Source organism: Parasteatoda tepidariorum, chromosome 2, assembly GCF_982258835.1.
Source record: "Parasteatoda tepidariorum strain Cologne lab strain chromosome 2, Ptep-v5.0, whole genome shotgun sequence".
Taxonomy (NCBI): Eukaryota; Metazoa; Arthropoda; class Arachnida; order Araneae; family Theridiidae; genus Parasteatoda; species Parasteatoda tepidariorum.
Genome location: NC_141756.1, coordinates 64,776,504 through 64,797,589, shown reverse-complemented (window position 1 = coordinate 64,797,589; position 21,086 = coordinate 64,776,504). Strand labels below are relative to the sequence as shown.

The window sequence follows — 21,086 nt, the reverse complement described above, 5'->3', positions numbered from 1 at the left end:
CTTACATTGCCAAGTTCATCTAAACTAGCTTTTTTTATAGCAACCATGAATCATTCTGATCTGGCTCTTTTTTTTTTCTTTTAAAACGACGCTCATAAATTTAACTGGAGAGTTGCCCACTTGTTGAGCATCTGCTTGTAATAGATCCCAGCGATTAAAATCGCAGCTAAAAACAGCTGCAAACACGTATAATTGTGGCCGTTTTAGATATGACATTTACAATAATAGTTCCACTTTTAATGCCCGTGCTTCAAGGTGGGTTATAAAAGTTGGATAATTGGATGTTCTGAGAACTTTTTATTCGTCAATTGTTTGCAGAACTGGATTTGCATAAATCTAATCTCATTGTCAAGTTTGTGCAGAGCTCTGAAATAAGGTTTGATAATTAATTGTGTTGTTCTAGATTTTAGCGTGCACACAAATAAACGGGTTGTCTGACCAATCATAATATTTCAAGTGATAATTGTGTTAAGAATAATGGCAACGTTTCATTTGAAAAATGTTCGTCGTTCAGGCTCTTGTAAATGAGTCAAAAAGAACAATTTATATTCGTTTATTTTTAAGTATGCATCCGGTATTTTTGTCTTTTTCTGATAACCCAGAAATTATGTAGGATTAACATGCAATAGTAAAATAATATTTTTCTGTCACGCCAAATATTATGCGAGGTCTTTTAAAACATGGCTAAAATATTTGATAGCCTACTATATTTGATATATTCAATATGGTAATTCGGATTCAATTTACCTAACCACGATAAGTGCAAACACTTTACAATAGCATCTTAATTGTTATCAATAGCACATGTCACAAACTCGAATATTCCGATAGGACAATGATAGCGCAAAAAAGATTTTCCCACTATTTTTAGTTTAAAATAATATTGTGAATTTCATTCCATTTACCTAACCACAATAGTAAAAGCAAACATTTTATTCTAGCATTTTAATTATTTTCAATAGCATATATTACATACTCAAATATTCCGATGTGGCAATAAAGCCGCCATTTAAAATTTTTCCACTATATTTATTTTTAAATAACATTGTGATTCGTATTCCATTTGCTTGATATAAAATGGTAAATTTAAACGCTTCATAATAGCATTTCGGAGCTTTTCAAATATTCCGATGAAACTAAAATGCATCTTTTTAAAAAAATTTCTACGATATTTAGTTTAAAATAATACTGTGATTCGCATTCCATTTATTTAATATAAAATGGTAGGTGCAGGCGCTTCATAACAGCATGTTGACTTTTTTTCAATAGCATATACACCGAAGAGCCATTACATTATAACCACCCTGCTAATAACATGTAGGACCACCTTTAGCCCTCAAAACTGCTAGTACCCGCCGTGGCATTGATTCCACAAGGTGCTGATAGGTAGTCTGAGGTATCTGGTACCAAGCGCTCACCAACTGGTCCTGCAATTCCCTCACATTGCGAGGGGGTAGCGTGGCAGCACGAATTTGGTTTTCCAAGTAGGACCACAAATGTTCTATTAGATTAAGGTCACGTGAATTTGGGGGCCAAGACATGACTTAAAAGTCATTGGAATGTTCCTCGACGATTCGACCCTTATGACATGGTGCATTATTCTGTTGGTAAACACCATCCCCCGCAGGAAAAACTGTTGTCATGAATGGGTGAACCTGGTCTGCAACTATTTTCAAGTAGCTTACAGACGTCAGGGATTGTTCTATGAGGATTATGGGTCCTAATGTGCCCTATGAAAACATTGTTCCTGGGCGAGAAACCATGAAAACCTGGGCGAGCCCATTGTTATAGACGAAGGGTGGTCATAATGTAATGGCTCTTCGGTGTATATTAAACTTCAATAGCATATATATTCCAATAATAATAAGGGCAATAACATAAGGCTGCCGTGTTGATTTTTCTCACTATATTTCGAAAATAATATTGTGATTCACGTTCCAATTACCCAAACAAAATATGATAAATGCAAATACTTCACAATAATATTTAAATTGCCTTCAATAGCATTTATCACATACTTACTTATTCCGATGTGGCAATAATACCAGCATTTTATCACTCATTTTTCACCGACTCAGCTAAATTGATCTGAAGTGGTGCCATTCAAATAATAAAGGTGAAGTGGCCCTTACATCGAACTATTCAAATAATAAATGTCTATCACTTTCCAAGTATTTCATAATGCTAAAATAACCTCTGTTTTATTTTTATTTTTTTTTCTTATCACATTTCTCAAATAATAGATCTTCACACTCATAGAGCGCGAAGTGTTGATGTGTTTAGTGTTTTGGGTTATACAAACCTTTTCCTTATTAAATCTGTTATCTAAGCACATGCCGCGCTTGATAATCTATCCTTGCCGAAAAGTAAATTCGCTGAAAAGTGAGGCTTCAATATCAAAACAAGCCCGCTAGGTCAACAACCCAGTTGTTATGATGCAGCCAGTGTTTGTTATTCCACAACAAATTTATTGTGTTATTTATTCCTATGTATATTACGATCACCTTGGAAGATATATAAATGAACTCAGATTCTAGATGGAGAAAAAAATTTATTTTGGTGCTGTTGGGAGCATCGGAGTTAAAATACAAAAGTATATTTTTCGAAAGTCGAAAGTATTATTTTTGAAGGCTGAAAATTTCGCTGGAAACCGGCCAAAACTTAAAATACTTTTTTCTTTCTTTTTTTGTTAAAAAAAAAACAATGCTTTTGAAATATTGAGACTCAAAATTGAGAACACCGTGTTTCACGGTTTAAAAATTTATTTTTTCTGGAAGCTATTAATTTTAAAAAAGTTGGATATTCGCCATTTTTTTTTTTTTTTTTTTACATTCTTAAAGGTAATTTAAAGGGGGTTTAAAATTCTTCTTATTGTTATTGAAATACGTTATTTACTCATAATATCATTGCTATTCTTCTTGAAATCTAGTTTTATATTATCAACTGGGTCCTGATTTCATTTAATTTTTTTTTATTTACTTAACTTACTTTACTTTTCTTTTTTACTTACTGACTTACTTGAATAAACTAAAGTCATACCCAAACTGGTTTTAAAGAGCCAGAATAGTTTTTTTTTTCAATTAATTGGACATCTGAGAGGGGGAAAAACACAATTACATTATTATTTTTAAATATATTTATTATTTAGAATGTTACTGTAATTCATGTTATTTCATTGGTACATTTTTAACTGATCCATTCGCAAAAGTAGACTTGAGTTCGTTGAAAAATTTATGTTTGTTTAATGTATGTTTTTATTTAATCCAACTAAATGTTTAAACTAAAATTTAACAGAAAGAATGTACTGGTTCAGTGTTATGTTTTTAATTAATCCAATCGTAAAATTAAACTTGAAATCGATCAAAAAATTAATGTAAAATCTTAAAACTTATGCCCGAATTCTATTAAAAGAAAAATATTATTTCAATGTTGTGTTTATTAATTAATCTTTTCTCAAAACTGGGCTTGTATTCAGTCAAAAAAATGCTTATTGATTCAAAATATGTTTCCATTTTATCGGTATAAAAAGTCAAACTTGAATTTAAATTTAAAGATAAACAAAAAGAGTGCTATTTCAATGTTATTTTTTTTTGTAAATGATTCTATAGAAATAAAGCAGAATGTTTATATTTATGTGTATATACCTTATACAAATCCGCAATTCTGAACCGATCCGCACTAAATTTGGTGTTCGAAATCGATATTACTATCTACTTTATAACTCCTTCCGACCACCAGTTCGTAAAGGGAAAGTTTTCCGTAGTATTAGGAGAGCTCCGAAGGATTATTTCTGGGGGTACTGATCCAGGAGGAGTTTCCGTGTCTTCTGGATTGGGTTCAAAATTAAGGTTACGGAGTTGAACATTGGTTGTCGTAAACTCAAAATTGGGTCGACTGTTCAACGACGGTTATAAAATAAAATAAAATATTTCATATGAGCCGTGGTGGCTCAGAGGATAAAGCGTTCGCTTTCCAATGACGTGAACCGGGTTCGAATCCAATCGATGACTAGTCGATACGAATTCCGTACCCGTTTCGCACCGACCACAGTGCTACGTAAAATATCCACACTGGTAGACGGATCACAGGTTTAAGCCCCCTTTGCCGTGAGAGGTTTTTGTGGTTTTCCTCTCCGTGTAATGCCGGTGAGTTCCATCAAAAATTCCAGCGCGAAAGCAAAATTTTTCCCAATACTTGATCCTAGGCCAGGATAGCCTGGTCGGTAGGGCGTGTGTTTGATCCCTGCCAGCCAAAGACTCCCCGTGTAGTAAATGGTGACTGACGCACGTTAAATCTGTCGAGTCGCAAAGTCCTCCATGTTCCCATAACAAATAAATACCTCTGGGGGTACTGCTCCATCTGGATTAGTTCAAAATTGCAAGGCTACGGAGTTGAACATTAATAGTCGTAAACCTAAAAACTGGGTCGGCTGTTCAACGATGGATATTTAAAAATATATATTAAATATTTGAATAAGTCTACACATAAAACTACATAGCAGCTTTATATACCCATTTATTAAACATTCATAATTCCAGACAAACATTTAGACAGTATGAAAAAATGAGCGCCAAAACTTTCATCTCGTGAACGACGCAATGAATTACGTTTTTGTTTTCAGTACTGGATGACCTTTTAGATTAACTCGCGTGTTTGTGTACTCTGTGTTCCCCTACAAAACTTTGATTTTAGCGCCAAGACTTAAATAATCTATCTCTTTGATAAAACCGCTTATCACGCAATTCTTTGTTCGCCCTATCTTGGGAGCTACTCAAATAGTTCGTTTACACACACTTAACGAGTTCAAAATTGATTACAGTGAGAAATAGTTACTAAATGTGATGATGACTAAATTCTTTCGAGATAGATAATGAGCTTGAGAATCAGCATAAGCATCGAATTAGTCTCTTAGTCGAATTAGCAACAAAAACCTATATTTGTGATAAGATCGTTTTCTTTTTTATACACCATTTAAATCTAATTTTAACACGCTTTATCACTAACTTCTTATGCTGAGAGGCTACTTTATTTTGCCAATAGAGAGATTTAGCACTTTCACGTGACATCCTGCACGTCACGTATTTAAACTATACGCCAGCTGTTGAGAATCGATATTTTTGTGCCGGACAGTTCACGTAGCGATGTATACCATACGCAGCGCAATTACTAGAGAACAATCTCGGCTCTCAGCAGAGCTTATTAGAGAGAGATTTAGAATTTTCTTGTTAGGTAGTATCTGGCAAACTCGCGTATGTTCTATGCTACGTATTTCTACGGAACAACATTGTTTCTCGTGCAGAGTTCGAGCAGAACTTATGTACGTCGACGTGCGAGATACTACGTATAAAGTACTAAATCTTTTTATCTAGTAGAGAAATTTGTAGACTAGTAGAATCTACCCTCTCAAATTTTTCCTTATCGTTTTTTAGAAGACTTTGTTTTAATATGAAATAACGTTTTTTTAGCGAATAATTTGTTATTTTCATAACTTCTGTGAGTTTACAACAGTTACTAAATCGTTTGCAGTTGGTACTACTTTATCATGCGCATTTGGCGATATTTTGTCTTTCGTCAATTTAGGCTTCTTGAAGTCAAAACCGCTAACAGCCATCGAAATTCTCTGTTCACTTCCTACCTCACTTCTCATAAATGACATCAGACCATCAAGTCTATCTTTCGGAGTGTCGCCAATTTTCGACTGTCTTTGCCACACTCTAAGAAGCTCCTCGGGATACATGACTCCACTACAATGAACTGAATACATGACTCCACTAACGGGAATAAAATTGCATCATACATTTTAGTGGTTATACCTAATAATTCTAAAGCCCTTAATTGTGATTCTATTATCTAAAGTGAAAAAACCATTTGTGATTTTGTATGACTAAAGATAGAAGTTCTCTAATGTAAAACTCAACTAAAACATCATCTTTGCCAAATCGAGATGTGAAGCTTTCTATGACGTTTGAATAATTTTCGGCTGTTGCCGGATAACTTAAAACAAGTTCTCTAGCACGAGAATTGTCAACCGTACACTGTATAAGATACTGAAATTTATCACCAGGATCTAGAGATAAATCTTCATCTATTTTTTTAAACAATGACCAAAATGATAACCAGCCTTTTATACTACCGTCATATTTGGCAAGCTCTATTTTAGGAAGTTTGAATTTACGCTTCGGCTGTTCTAAGTTTATCGATGAATTTTCTTCATTAAGCTCTTTAAAATATTCATCAAAAATTGTTTCAACTTCATAATAAAAATTACAATAATTATAAATCTACTTACTTTCATTTTCAATTTCTTCTTCTGTAATATCATCGGACTGCAGCATAAGTTCCAATAATTCGTTATCCAACTTTTGAAGTTCTTCTTTCTTTATTTTCAACGTTTTAAATTTAGCTTTAACGTGTACCAAATTTTTGGTTTCGGCTGATTTCATTTCATTTAAAATCTGATTACTTAACCGAGTGAAGGAGCTTCGAACAATCTTCCGTTGTTTTTGAATTTTATCCATCGTATTATTGAAAATACTTCATATGCAAGTTCGGATTACTTCTTAATATCACGTCAGGGTCACCAAAATGTTACGAGACTCTATCAGAAAGTAAAATATTCTGTCGTTCTCTACTTCTAATCTAAATAATAAATCTGACTCCAACTTTTAGTAAAAAAGAACAATATTTTATTAGTATATAATTTTCAGACGATTATTTCTTGTTCCACGAAAAGACGAATAAAAACGTTGCCATGACAACTCGGCAGTTTTAACAGAAAACAAAAGTTAGCTTTTAGCTTACATAAAAAGTAATTACCAACTTTTAACCAAGTTAAGCCTATCAACGTCAATGTGGTGAAAAGTCTCAGTTTTGATAGTCTTAACATTTAACAGTCTATTTTTTGACATTTAAAAACTTAATCCAATACTGCATAATCTGATATAATAAAAATTTGCTAAAAAAAAGAGAATAATGCTGCGATTTTGATAATTTTCATCTAGGTGCGAAAATATCGCCTAATTAGTGATTTTTGAAACAGTATGATAACTTTTAAAGTGTTTAAGTTATTTATCATTTCTAAAGACCACAGATAATTCTTCACAACAAGTTGATATATACATCGAAGAGCCATTACATTATGACCACCCTGCTAATAACATGTAGGACCACCTTTAGCCCTCAAAACTGCTAGCACCCGCCGTGGCATTGATTCCACAAGGTGCTGGTCTGAGGTATCTGGTATCAAGCACTCACCAACTGGGGGTAGCGTGGCAGCACGAATTTGGTTTTCCAAGTAGGACCACAAATGCTCTATTGGATTAAGGTCAGGTGAATTTGGGGGACAAGACATGACTTGAAAGTCACTGGAATGTTCCTCGAACATTCCAGTGACGGTTCGATGGTTCCATGTCGATTCGACCCTTATGACATGGTGCATTATCCTATTGGTAAACACCATCCCCCGCATGAAAAACTGTTGCCATGAATGGGTGAACCTGGTCTGCAACTATGTTCAAGTAGCTTACAGATGTCGGGGATTGTTAAATGAGGATTATGAGTCCTAATGTGCCCCATGAAAACATTGTTCCTGGGCGCGAAACCATGAAAACCTGGGCGAGCCCATCGTTATAGATGGAGGGTGGTCATAATGTAATGGCTCTTCGGTAAAAGCGTAAGGCACTTAAACTATGGCTCTTTTATTTTCCTTGGCTATAAAGCTTCGAAAAACCATCTTAAGTGGTATCAAGAAGTCAACCGTCAGAATAGATGCAAAATATCAACATACTTGGTAACCTTTTGTCTTTGGTGCATCATAAATTCTTCTTGGAGTAGACTATGAAATGTTGAAAGGTCGTTTAGGACAGGAATCATGCTTGACGAATAGCATTCTTCAATAGTATGAGACTCGATGGTTGAGGTTCTAAATGTCGAATGGCTCTTACACCTTCATCGCAGAAATGCTGCATAAGATTGAGATGTGGAGATGATAGGGGCATATGAAACAAAATGAAATCCCCACTGTACCCTACTATACTATAAATGAAATCCCCACACCCAAACCAACCAATCCTTTACAAGATCCTCACATGATTATACACACTCAATAAGATGCGTCCAGCAAGTATGGCAGGAAGCATCTTATTGAATGTGCCGTTGCCGACTCAGGGGATAGAGCTTTCGCTTTCCAATGGCGTGAGACGGGTTCGAATCTTAGCGTGGTCCATTATTGATACGAACTCCGCACCCGACTCGTACCGACCACAGTGCTGCCGTAAAATATCCTCTGTGGTAGACTGATAGTAGGTAAAAATCCCCTTGTCATTGGGTCTTACCGTGGGAAGTTTCGTAGTTTTCCCCTCCATGTAATGCAAATATGGGTTTGTTTCGTCAATAAGAAGTTCTTTTCGTCCGCCACGAAGGCAAATTTCTCCCAATACTTGATCCGGGAGTCCCCTTGTCTTCTGGATTGGGTTCAAAATTACAGGGCTACGAAGTCGTAAACCCAAAAACTTGGGCCTACTGCTCAACGACGGTAATAATATCTATTAGCAAAATTAATTGTATATCAGTGGCCTGGTAACTTTTTACGCTTTTCCTAAACGAATTAGAACCATTTCTCCATTAATGTTGCTTTTTAGTATAATGCTTCTTGCCTTATTTTAATTAGTACCAATTGCTAAACTCAAGCATCAAAAATAGTTGGCGAGTTTTTACTTATTTCCAAAACGAAACGAATTAGTATTATTTCTCCTTTAAGTTGGAATTTTAGTACGTAGCTTTTTCTTTGTTTTAATTAGAAAATATTAGCAAAATTAATAGACAACAATAATAGTGTGACGATTTACTACGCGTCTCCTAAATAAATTAGCATAATTGCTCCATTAATTTTGCTCTTTAGTACGTAGTAATAAAAAGCAAATAATTTTTTATGTTTATACACATTCTAAAAATGCTTTTTATAAACGTCAAAAATATCATTTACTACTTTCACTTCATTAAGTTCTCCGATTGTGTTTGAGTACCAAGCATGTGAAGTTTGTATATTAATTTTTTAACGTTGAATAAATTCCCCTCTAGTCATAATTGGTAATGATTTTTACCAGATATTTTTTTTCGACTTCTTTACATTGAGAATAATTGTAACAAAATCAAAATGATTACAAAAAATTCTTCTTCACAGGGCATGTACAAAAACCACACTTCAACAGTGTCCAACTACATTTGCATTTTCGTCTTTTTAATCATAAATTAAATATTAAATAAACAAACCCAAGAAACTGAGAGGGAAAAATATACTTGATAATATAAAATCTTTATAATTTACTTAAGTTATTAAGTGGAAAAAGTCTACATTTTTCGAGCACTCAAAAATAAGTGCCCATTCTAAAGACTCGCCAGATTTGAATGAAAAAAACGAAAAGAGATTTGAAGCAAAAAACGTAAACTTGCCAACAATTATGTTTCATTCTGTGCATGTCAATTTATTTGTAAACGACATGGGTTCTTCACGACATCCATAAAGCGTGGAAGTGCATTCGGCCCTGATTTCCCTCTCTTAACCACTGTATTTTCTGCTTCAATCTCAGCTACTGCGGATTTCCTAAATTTGTTTTTAATCTTTATTTTATGCTTTTTTATTGGTAACCTTACGTTCTCTGTTTAAAATCTCTTTTGTTTTCTTAATCACGTCTGGCGAGTCTTTAGAATGGGCGCCTATTTTTGAGCGCTCGAAGCATATTTACTTTTATTATAACTTTTGAAGCCAATGGTGTTTTTATATTATCAAGCATTAATGAAAGATATAGATTCAAATTTTAGAAAATTTAAAGATATGTATATAAGTTGTTTGCACATTTGTTACTGTTTATCGATTCCTGTATATCGATTAATCTTTTTCATTTGTCCTACTAGTTATCGATTGCGAGGTTTCTGGTTGGGGACACTGGTCCGATTGCAGCTCGAATTGTGGTGCCGGACAAATGGTTCGAGAAAGGTCTATCCTGAGAGCACCAAGAAATGGTGGCACTCCATGTCCTGACCAAATGCAGACCAGAGGGTGCTATGGTAACCGCTGTGAAGTTAAATCCATTGCTAAAGCTAAGAGGGGTGAGTAAACTATCGTTTCATCAACTAGTATAATTCAATGAGTTTTCTTAAGGTCACACTACTACTACTTTTGAAATTTTTAATAATTTTCTTTATTTTCAATTTAAGATATTTTTTTGTTACCTGAATTTTATGCCATATATTTAAAAACTCATAATCCTAAATTTCAAATATTGATTTCTTACTTTTTACACCGTATTATTCAATTAAGTTTTAAAACTTTTAATAGAACTTGTAAAGTGTATTTAAAAACAAAAAAAAGCGCTATCAAAATCTAATGAATGACTACTAAGAAGGATGGGACCGAGACAATCAAAACCTGTTTTGTCACTGGAGAAAACAAAGAAATAGAAAGATCTCACTTTCTTCAGTAGTGATTCCTTAAATTTCCATCGTGTTTTTGCAGTTAAACTTAGAATTACGCATGTAGCTTACCAGTGTATTTATACACCGATGTTTATTCCTACCATAAATATCGAATTCTAAATAATTAAACTTGTTTTAATACTAAAAGGAAACAATAAAATTTTAAAATCCTAAATAGATAAAACTTCTTTGAAAAAAACGCGTTAAAAAACAGCAGAAATTTCAAAAAAAGAATAAAAGTAGCAATAAAGGAAACGAAGGAAATAAAAATATGACCACCGAAGCAGATGTCTTCAGGGGGTACCGGCCCCGGTAGCCATAAAACAAAACCATTTCTATTCAGGGAGAAGCAAATGCCTAAATTAACTCCCTCAGTACCCCGATGATTTTGTATAGAAGTCCAGGAAAAAAACATGAAATACATTGGTTAGAAATAAATTGGTGTTATACATGAAAAATTGGTGTTGCTAAATTTGTTTTAATATATTTTTATTCGATGCCTTTTTTTTTCTTCATTTCCAGCAAGCTTATATGTTAGGCTAAAACATACCAGGGCTAAAAACTAAACTCTAGAAAAAGCGATGAAAAATTAAGAGCTATTGCAAAGTATAAAAAGCACTATTTTGAAACAGTTCTCTTTAAAAATCTGCGTAAACCTGTTTCATCCATATGAAACAAAGCGCAAAATGAAATGATCAAGCGCTTATGAAATCTCTTACTCAATTTTGTGAAATTAGATATCCTATAAACATGTGCATGGTGTCAATTTCTAAAATCTAAATGAGCCATGAAACAGAACTTTCCACACGGGGTCGTCGTCCTTTCATTCCACAGAAACCCCCAACTGATGCCACAAAATTTCAATGAATAATATTTCCTTTTTCATAACGCTTTTCTTCGCTGTATGTGCTTGCTTAATGATTTCAACGTGTCGTTGAATACAAGGTTGTTTTCGTTAGTCTTAATTACTGCCGGCATGATGCTAACTAAATTAATCCTCGCAGAAAACGAAATATTTTAATTAAAATTTTCTGCATTTAGAATTAATCAAGTCTAGAGGTTTCTAAGAATTGTTTTGTAATTTTAAATTTATCTTACACAAACGCATAATTTCTCACATAATACATCCATCAACAAAATCTATACTAATAATAATAAAAAGGTGCACGCGTGTATGTCTTTAACTCCAGAACAATTTTTGTTAGGGTTTTGAAATATGAATACTAAGTGAAAGGGGCAATTTTAGCCCCAGATCCTAAAAATCGTTTTAAAATTTTTGTTAGTCCGTTTCGGAGGGATGTTTCAAAAATGAGATTTTGTTATTGATTTAAAATAAACATGGTTATAAATTAAAACGATTTTTTTAACATAGGGTTATTCATAATCGAAACGTTATAGTAAAAAAACGAAGACGAATATGGCGAAAAAGAACATATGAAATTATTCCGAAAGTATTCAAGTTTTAATTTAAGCAGTTGCCGGTAGATGGCAGTAACATGTACCGCTGAAGCCAGTTGTAGTAAAGATAAATGGCGTTTACAGGCGGAGGGAATTATGAATAACCCTGTATATTTAACGGAAAACATCAATAATTGCTAGCTTAAAACTCTGTTTAATGAAAAAAGAGTTTATTATGCGCTATTTAATATGTCAATATTTTTTTTTCTTTATTCTTTATGTCGGGTGAGTTCAAGCATCAATGTAGATAGCATGTGAAGGCTACATCTTCGAATTAGTATTTTTTAAGTTGTCTGAAACCTCATGATTATTTTGTTTATAGTAGTTATGCTTTTGGGGTTTATACTAAAGCAAATAATTTTAAATCAGCGGTATTTAAAATTTAAAAAAAAGCTGCTCACACAAAAAAAAATGATTTTAAAATGCTAAATTTGATTTTCATTTAGAACTCGTGAAACAGTATTTTTTGACTGGTGGTTATTTTATTTTGACAAATGGCTATTTTATCATATTGTAAAACTAATACAAGCTGTGAGCTTAATAAAAATGTATGAAACTACTCGAAATTAGAAATTTATAACAGGCTTGTGTAACACTAATATAACATAATCTTGTGTAACATAATGGAAATGTTAAACTAATGACGAACCTGATAAAAATACATAACACTAATCTAAGCTAATGGCTTTCGTTTTGCCTAGTGTAAAACGATAAAATATGTGTAATAATGGCATGAAACTAATTTCTATCTTAATAAAAAATATATTACCCCGCCTAAATTAATAACTTTTACTAAATCTTATATTTTATGGTGTACTAATGTGTCTATGATAATCGTAATGTAACACTAATGACTAATGCGTCATTATTATTGTAATGTAAAACTTATGACAATAATAATTAAAAATATATTGCACAGTTAAAAACTAATTTTAAAGGTATTCGTAAGACAAATAACTAATGTGTTAATATAACTTAAAACGTGAAACAAATGTCGATTTCAATTGAAATATTCAACACCGGTCAAAACTTTTATTAAAAACTTAACGACGCTTTATGTTTCAAAAATATTTTATACGAATTTATTTTTTTTTATAAGTTACAAAATTTGAAACATGTGTCAACACATTAAACCTGGTTCCATCCCAGTTTGTATTACACCAAGGCTGTTTTACATATTAAATAACATTTATGTGAGGAGAACTTAGCGATAAAGTAATCAATAACACTTAAAAACTAAAAGAAAAATGATACCATAAATTTTGAAACTGAAAAAAGAAACTTGACAAAATTTTTTCATCTCCGAGGCAAAGTGGAGTTGGATTTCGAACCAATATGTCTTTTCCCACATCCACAACTCCACTGTCATAAATAAGATAGCGCATCATTTGATCTCTTGGGGTTGTGGTACTCGAGATAAAGAATTCTGAAAGATGCTGAATGAAAATTCTATTTCAAAAACTTTTTTTTCTTCCACCGAGGATCCCTTTCGTACCCATCTTTCTTCATCGAAATCCTTGTTCTCTTTCTTTCTCAGAGGAATCTTTGATCATCTTCAAGGTCACTAAAGAAAACAAAAGTGAGGACACACATTGGAACAAATGCTAATGTATTCTAATCAGCTGAAAATCGGCAGTCATTCCTCTCAGATCTAATAGGAGATGCAAGGTTGTTCTTTTTTCTTTCTCCAAACCTTTGCATCGTGTTACAGATGCAAAAAAAAAAAAAGAAAAGGGTTGTAATTTGTGTTCTTTGACCTCTTCTGAATTCATCTCGCTGGAGAACTGCGTCGGAAGTTTGCCAGCAATAAAAAAGGTTGTTATAATTTGAATTTATTTTTTTCCAACTTGGATACCAGGAATGACAAGGACCATACGAACTAAGTTCTTTTTGTTGGCATGCAAAATTTAGGGGGAATTGTCGATATCAGTTGCCAATTTTCTTCGCCTATGAAAACCTAAATGGTCGACCTTTTTTATTCGAAACCCCCAACCTTATTAATATAAAGACATTTGTTAAAATATTAACCAATAAAAACTTCAATATTTTTCACTTATAAGAGGAATTATAAGTGAAAATAATGATCTCATTGGCCTTTTCATCGTTTTATCATTTATAAGGGTTTCATAACCGTTAGTTGAATTCGCACTCCTTATAGTTTAGTTCAGAATTTCTTTCTGGGAATATACGTAAGCTGAAAATAAAATAAGCTGAATTACGGTCTTCGTAGAATTAAAAGCTAAAAAGTACTGTCAAAAATGGTTATTAGAGAAAGATATTGCTTTATTAGAGAATTTAGTCATTTTATTTTGATTTAACACTAGATTGCCCAAGTAAGTCATTATGACTGCTTTTTAATTTCAATTAGAAAAATAATGATGCATATAATGACTCAATTTCTTAGAATTTTGTGACTTTATGAACAACATATAATTTTTTTATTGTTAATATTTACTAACAACTTGCTATATAACTGAAAATAATATAAAAAATATTAAAAAATAATTTTAAACAAATTTCTTTGTAGATTAGTTATTCTTACACAATGCAGTCATTTTGACTGCTTTTAGGCAATATAGGTACATACCAAGTTTCAGTCTTTTTAGTGTTAAGAAGAGTGATGGAAATACTAATGCAACTTTTATAAATGCATGCGCTTTTCATAGTTTAATTGAGATATTATTGTAAGAAAAATTAAAAAATTTTAAAAATAAATTCGTGCATGTCTTTTTGATATTTTACTCAAAATAATTTCGTACATACTATCAAAATATTAAATAAATAAAGGATTATTGATTGGAATAGTATAAATAAAACATAAATATAGATTTCAAAAATCATTACTGGTTAAAATAAAACGTCTAACTCTCGGAACCCTTTTAATCATTCTATGGAATCCTAGGGCTCCGCGAAATACCATTTGGGAACCGCTTGTCTATATAACATTCTTAAAAGAGAAGGTTAAAGGATCTCAATAAATATAAATCAAATATTGAACAAATTTTATTTCCAGTAATACTTGATATCCCTTCAAATATGTCGCTAATATAATTTAGAATTAAAAAAATAATAATAAATAAATAAAGTTTAGGTCTATACTGAACTAAGTGATTCGCGGCGTCACAAAGAACACACGTTAACAAAAAGTTACGTCTTCTCAAAGAAAAATTTCATCGACTTTCAGTAAAACTATGTATGCATTCATTTAAATATGTCGCACACATAATTTGTTCATTAGAAGAATTTTTTTCTTTTTGAAAAGAGATGTTAAATACAATATATTTACGTCGATAATTATATTATTTGATCCACCTGAAATAAATAAATGAATAAGCAAATTTTCAAACATATAAATGCAGCTCGACATGAATGTAACATTAATAAGTTTTTTTTTTAAATTCATTAAAACGCGGCATTTAAGTACCTTATTTAAGTCAAGCATTATCAGGCAGATTAAAAAAAATGGCTCACAACATAGTGTTTAATTATGTCGATCATTATTAGGTAAATAATATGCAAAAATAGAGGGGCTCATAACACAGAGTTCAGACATTTTATTTAAAACAAAGCGACTCCTAAAGATGAAACTACTCAGATGAGAGCTGGGTTTTAAGACATTTAATTACGCTGGATTTTTGTGAAAAGAACTTAAAAGTTTAACTTTGGACAATTGTTGAGGACTTAAGTATTTCAATTGCAAAGAAGTCTACCTCCAAAAAATATTAGCACAAATGGATAAACTAAGAAAAGAATGGAGCTTATTTGTAAATGCTTGAGAAGACGTTCCCTGGTTAAACTGTGTATGCACATGCATTTTATATTAAAAATATTCAAAAAATAAAAAGATCTTGTTTCAAGTAGCTTCAAAGGTTTCAAGTAGCCTGAAAAAAAACTGGTTTCAAAATCTCCAATTCAAATTAATACTGGTTTCAAAATTTCCATTTTTTTACCTCACTGGTTAAGAAATTTCTAGTGTGGTGACATACATTTCAAAATGTCTATTATAGCTTCATATCAGTTTTAAAATCCCAGTTTGTTTATACCGGTTCCAGTATCATTTTGATACGGACTTATTGAACTTTTTTCATACCATACATGTATGGTGTCTGTTGTTACGACAAAACCTTCATCTAGGATGTGTTCCCATACACCTATGATATTACAATGTGATTACCATATGAATGGCATATACGTATGGAGTGTTACCCTTTGCTTTCCATATGTGCATGGTACTTCATAATAACTATCATCATAAATAGTGTGTCCCCATAATGTCATGTGTATGGTATATTGCAGTGCAAAATACCATGAAAATTGCTATGGTTTCAATAGGTTTATCTATTGCAAAACGGAAATTAATTCAATACAAATGAAATATTACTTTATTGAATATAAACTGAAGATTAGAAGAGATATTTCTTTTTTATCAACTTAAACGGCAAGTATGACAGAACAAAATAATTAGGGAATGATCCACTGTAATGAATAAAACTGATACTAATATTCCAAATGGTACGCCCAATTAAATTTCAGAATATTTTCTTCCTTATAATATTAAAAAATAATATTTTCTTAATTAACATACTATAACATAACATACCATAACTAAGAGTAGCGGCTCTAATACTTTTTTTATTTGTTTCGTCTCCATAGGTGGTATTTAAAAATATAATTGTTTTTTCTTTCAGAGGTAGCTTTGCTTTTGCCTGGAAAATTCTCACAAGCACGAGCTATCAACGACAGTGCAGATATAAGGAAAAACCTAAGGCTGAAGTACCCAAAAAATCCCGCCAAAGAAGGCAGTAAAGAGTAAGTGAGTTTTGCTGACAAAATAAAATTAGTGATAGAAGTTATATTTTTTAAAATCACTGCTACCTTATCACTGTTAAATTAAAATGTTTTGAAAACAAACATTTAATTTTTATACAAAGTATTTTCCGACGCAGTACCGACAGTATTTTTTATGGTTCCTTTTTTTATCAAAGTAAAACTTCTTATGAAATAAGACATTTCGAATGTTTTTTTTTTTTTTTTTTTTTTTTCAAATGGCAGGCATTGAACATTATTATTCGCCTAAGAAGATGCCAGAGGTGTTACTCATTTCACGTTACCCAGTGGGCACCTGTGAACCAAAGTCACGGAGGCAAGCAACATTACCCACGCCACAAACCCGTTTATAGGGTGGGCCACATTCACACATCACAGGAGAAAGAAACATCCATGTCCAGAGCGGGATTCGAACCCACAGCCATTGGCTTCGCAGTCAGGCGCACTAACTGCTCGGCCATCTGGCCGGCAGACATTTCGAATTTGATTGGTGCATTTCACGCAAAGCGAGCAAATCATATTCTGAAGTTTTTAAAAATTGTGAACTGTATTATTCTTAAAATTTTGACTTTTTTTCATTATAGGTTGTTCTTCTGATAGAAATCTTTGAAATATTGATGAAAAAATTCTTATAAAATAAAGAATAATAACATCCTGTGAAAACTAGGAACTGAATAGTTTGATAAGTCGTCGAACTATTGTTTGCTTTTCAAAAGTTGAAACGAGTTTAAAGTGAGCTCCTTAAAGCTCCGTGTCGCATGACTGATCGATCCAATAATAATTTTTTAAGCGCTGTAGACAGTATTATTCATACTCGGTATTCTTTCACTAGTGAAGAATAACAGGTTCGTTGGCTAATAAATGTTTTAGCTCATGATAAAGTTTTTAGATGCTTTCTTTCTTGTTATCTCAAATTAAAACAGATGTATAAAAATGATATGGTTCAATTATTAAGCATGAACAATTAGTAATATCAAACATTTTAAGTAATCTCAAATGATGTATCTCTCTGCGATTACAGGCCTCATATCTTTTCAGAAATTTGGCTCAAAAAAATATTCTGATCGATCTTAGGCTCGGCTGAATTAGAGCCCATCTCTAGTGCATGAAATTCGTTCTTTTCAACATTAACCCTTTCACCTATATTGCGCAAGTCATAATTCCAAACGTATTCTATTTTTTGCCTGGAGGTAGAAAGAATAACAATTTATCCATAATAAGTGAACTGGAATTACCCAATCCGTTTTTCTCTTAACTTCTTCAGCAAGACCACAAGGTTTTTTTTCTGCTATTAGAATATTTGTACCGTTAATGGTCATATTGGCCTTGAAATTGTGATTTTTCTTTTATATTTTTAATAAATCATTTAAACCTTTTTATACCATTTTTGTAACTATTATTAAGTGCAATTTTATGTTTCAAATAGAAAAATTTAGTTACTTGCAAATTATTTAAGTTAAAACTACTAAGATGATTTTAAAAATAAACCTAAACACACATTTTTTTTAATATTTTAAAATTCTTTTAAAAGATTGATTGACGAGGAACTGCAGAAAAAGGTTTGCAAAACAAAAATTATGTACAAGGTGTTTCATAGTGGCTATCCTTAATATTAATTTTTATAATCTTATCCTATTAGAAATAAAGTGAACATTATACACATTTAAAGGGTCTCAAACAAAATGCTACAATAAAGTTATTAAAATTTGCAAAAAATATATATAATTATTAAAATTTTCAACCATAAGTTATGATTTAACATATTAATGTTAAATCTTAACTTAATATGCAGAACAAAACTTGTTGAAACATATTGTCAAAAGAAATTAACACTAAAATTAGAATATCAGAAGATGTTCTCATTAATTCCTGTTTGCGAAAAATAATTAAGAAAAAAAGAATTAACACGTTAAAAATAGAAAGAATTTTGCAATATACGAAGGACTTTTTTTTCTTTTACGAATATATCGAAGAATGGAGCTTATTAAGTTTTAATTTAAAATAGAAGAAAAATTTAAAATTCCAAATCAATTCAGAATTTTTTTTTTTATTAAATTTAATAATTCCCTTACATTCAAGCCCTATTTATAAACACAATTCCTTATTCTATTTTGTTTTTGAGAACCATTTTCGAAATATTTCAGGTACTGTGTCATGTTTGAAGTGACAAAAATCCGAAAAGCTTGCGAAAGCATCATTGCAGACAATGTTTCTACCCTACTCGTAAAAGGTGCCCACCTCTGCATCAGCTGTGAAGATGCTGCCATGCGGGGTCACTTAGGTTACAGATGTAATGGTCACGGAGTAGATGGTAAAGCAACCAGGTGGACATTCGTACCTAACCCGAGATGTAATGGTCGCTGGACAAGAGTTGAAACAAGAGACAAGTGCAAGGCCGAAAAACCAGACTTCATCTTTGTTTAAGTAATGGTCGTGATGATACGTTTCTTTTAATTATTGTACGTGGAGACAAGCTTTCTGGTGTGGTATAGCTACTTCTATAAATGTGTGCATGCATGAAGCAGACACAATAGACGCTGTGAAGTACAAAAACTGATTTTGTGCCAGTCATTAGAATCATTGATGAAAAGACGATTGCAGTTTCATAAATCCATCATCTGCCCATAAAACACTTATTAATTTTAGTATTTTATTTGAGTAGTAAAAAAAAATATTTTTCCACAAATTTCTAATTACATCAATCTTGGTTTTATTGATACTATTCTGTTTCAAATTAAGTTATGCCCATGCGCTTTTTCTCCAAGATTTAAACATACCAAATATTTTACAAAATCAGAACATACGGAATAATTTTTTTTACAAAATCAGAACATACAGAATATTTTTTTTAAAGCAAAATTAGAACATACTGATTTTTTTATTTACAAAATCAGAACGTACGGAATATTTTTTTTTACAAGATTAGAATATACGGATTTTTTTTTTTTTTTTTTTGTAGAAAATCAGAACATAGGGAATAATTTTCTTTTTTTACAAGCTCAGAACATACAGAATAATTATTCCGGTTAACAGCATCATCAATTTTTAATTTGTTATTACTATACCCTGTTTATTTAATATCTGAACTAGGCATGAAGTATTTTTGTTTTTTGTAAAAGACATTATACATTAATCTTGCTTTTATAGATTCAATTCCATTTCAAATTAAGTTGCGTTTCAACATTTTGTTTTGTATCACATTCTAAATAATATATTGTCTGAGTCATTAGCACAATAAATATCATATCCAATATAAACTATTTGTTTTAACTAGACATGTTAGATATTGATTACTAGTGAAACTATGTTTAATATACTAAGACCAATATGTATAATAATGTTTATCACCCTTTTTTGTTATAAAATATTAAAGAACTTGTTTGTTCTTTCAAGCTATTTGACTAGTTTAATTTTGAGTCTATGTCAAAACAAAGATAGCAGTTTACGACATAAAAGCTTTAGTTATCTTTCCAATTATTGTCTGTTATTTAGACTTCTCAAGACACTATATTGTATAAACTTCCAGTAGTCCCATCCAGATTTATTTTTATCTTAGTTAAGTAAGAAAAGTAGTTTCTTCTGTTTCAGATTTAATTTACGACTCTGTTACAAACAGGTAACTTATTAAAAATAACATTTGTTTAGGAAGTTATTTTTGCTTAAAGTAAAAATAATTTGGTTAATATAAAGTTTTTGCAATAAGATAACTCGTATATTGGCTACCTCTGAAAATATCGTTGTTGCTAAACAGTTTCACTGAAAAATGAATATCAAAACATGAGAATATTTGTCATAAAGATTTCATATTCCTAAAATGTAAATATTAATTACATGAAAATAAAAAATAAACATATTGGCAGCTAGTTTTGAATATCATGTTTTTATATTTTTGAAAATGTTTTTCTATCTAGTGTTCATGTTAGAAATCTTCAGTAATTTGTCAATATGCATAAGTTAGTATCTGACGCAAATATACATTTTACAAATGTTTGTGTTTTTGATGTTCTGTACTTTTCATATTTGCAATTCTTTTATGTTAAGTCAAATGTATTTTGCATTTTAAATAAAGAAAAGCTATACAACTTAGTAAATAATTCCTACATTCAAACCATACGTAAGAAATATGGTTTCGTAGTTATGTTTAAATGCTTACTATTGATATAGATGTATATTTTTGTGACAATAAACATTTTACACAAAATATCATCAAGAGCTAATACAAATAGTTTAACATCAGTTTTATTTGCAATAAAAAATACTTTGGTACACCTGTGTATCAAGCAAAATAGAGAAATAAAGAGAAAAATCACACAAATAATACAGACGGT

The 21,086-nt window shown here is 31.5% G+C and overlaps 1 protein-coding gene across 1 annotated transcript in view; it reads left to right on the top strand.

Moving 5' to 3' along the window:
- Positions 1–20,840, top strand: part of LOC107455750 (somatomedin-B and thrombospondin type-1 domain-containing protein) — a 37,403-nt gene extending 16,563 nt beyond the window's left edge. The window contains exons 2-4 of the mRNA XM_087157437.1: positions 9,913–10,107; positions 16,620–16,740; positions 18,903–20,840. Of these exons, the coding sequence (XP_087013563.1) occupies positions 9,913–10,107; positions 16,620–16,740; positions 18,903–19,182 (596 nt within the window). The 3' untranslated portion in view covers positions 19,183–20,840. The remainder of the gene's footprint in view (positions 1–9,912; positions 10,108–16,619; positions 16,741–18,902) is intronic.
- The last annotated feature ends 246 nt before the right edge of the window (positions 20,841–21,086 follow it).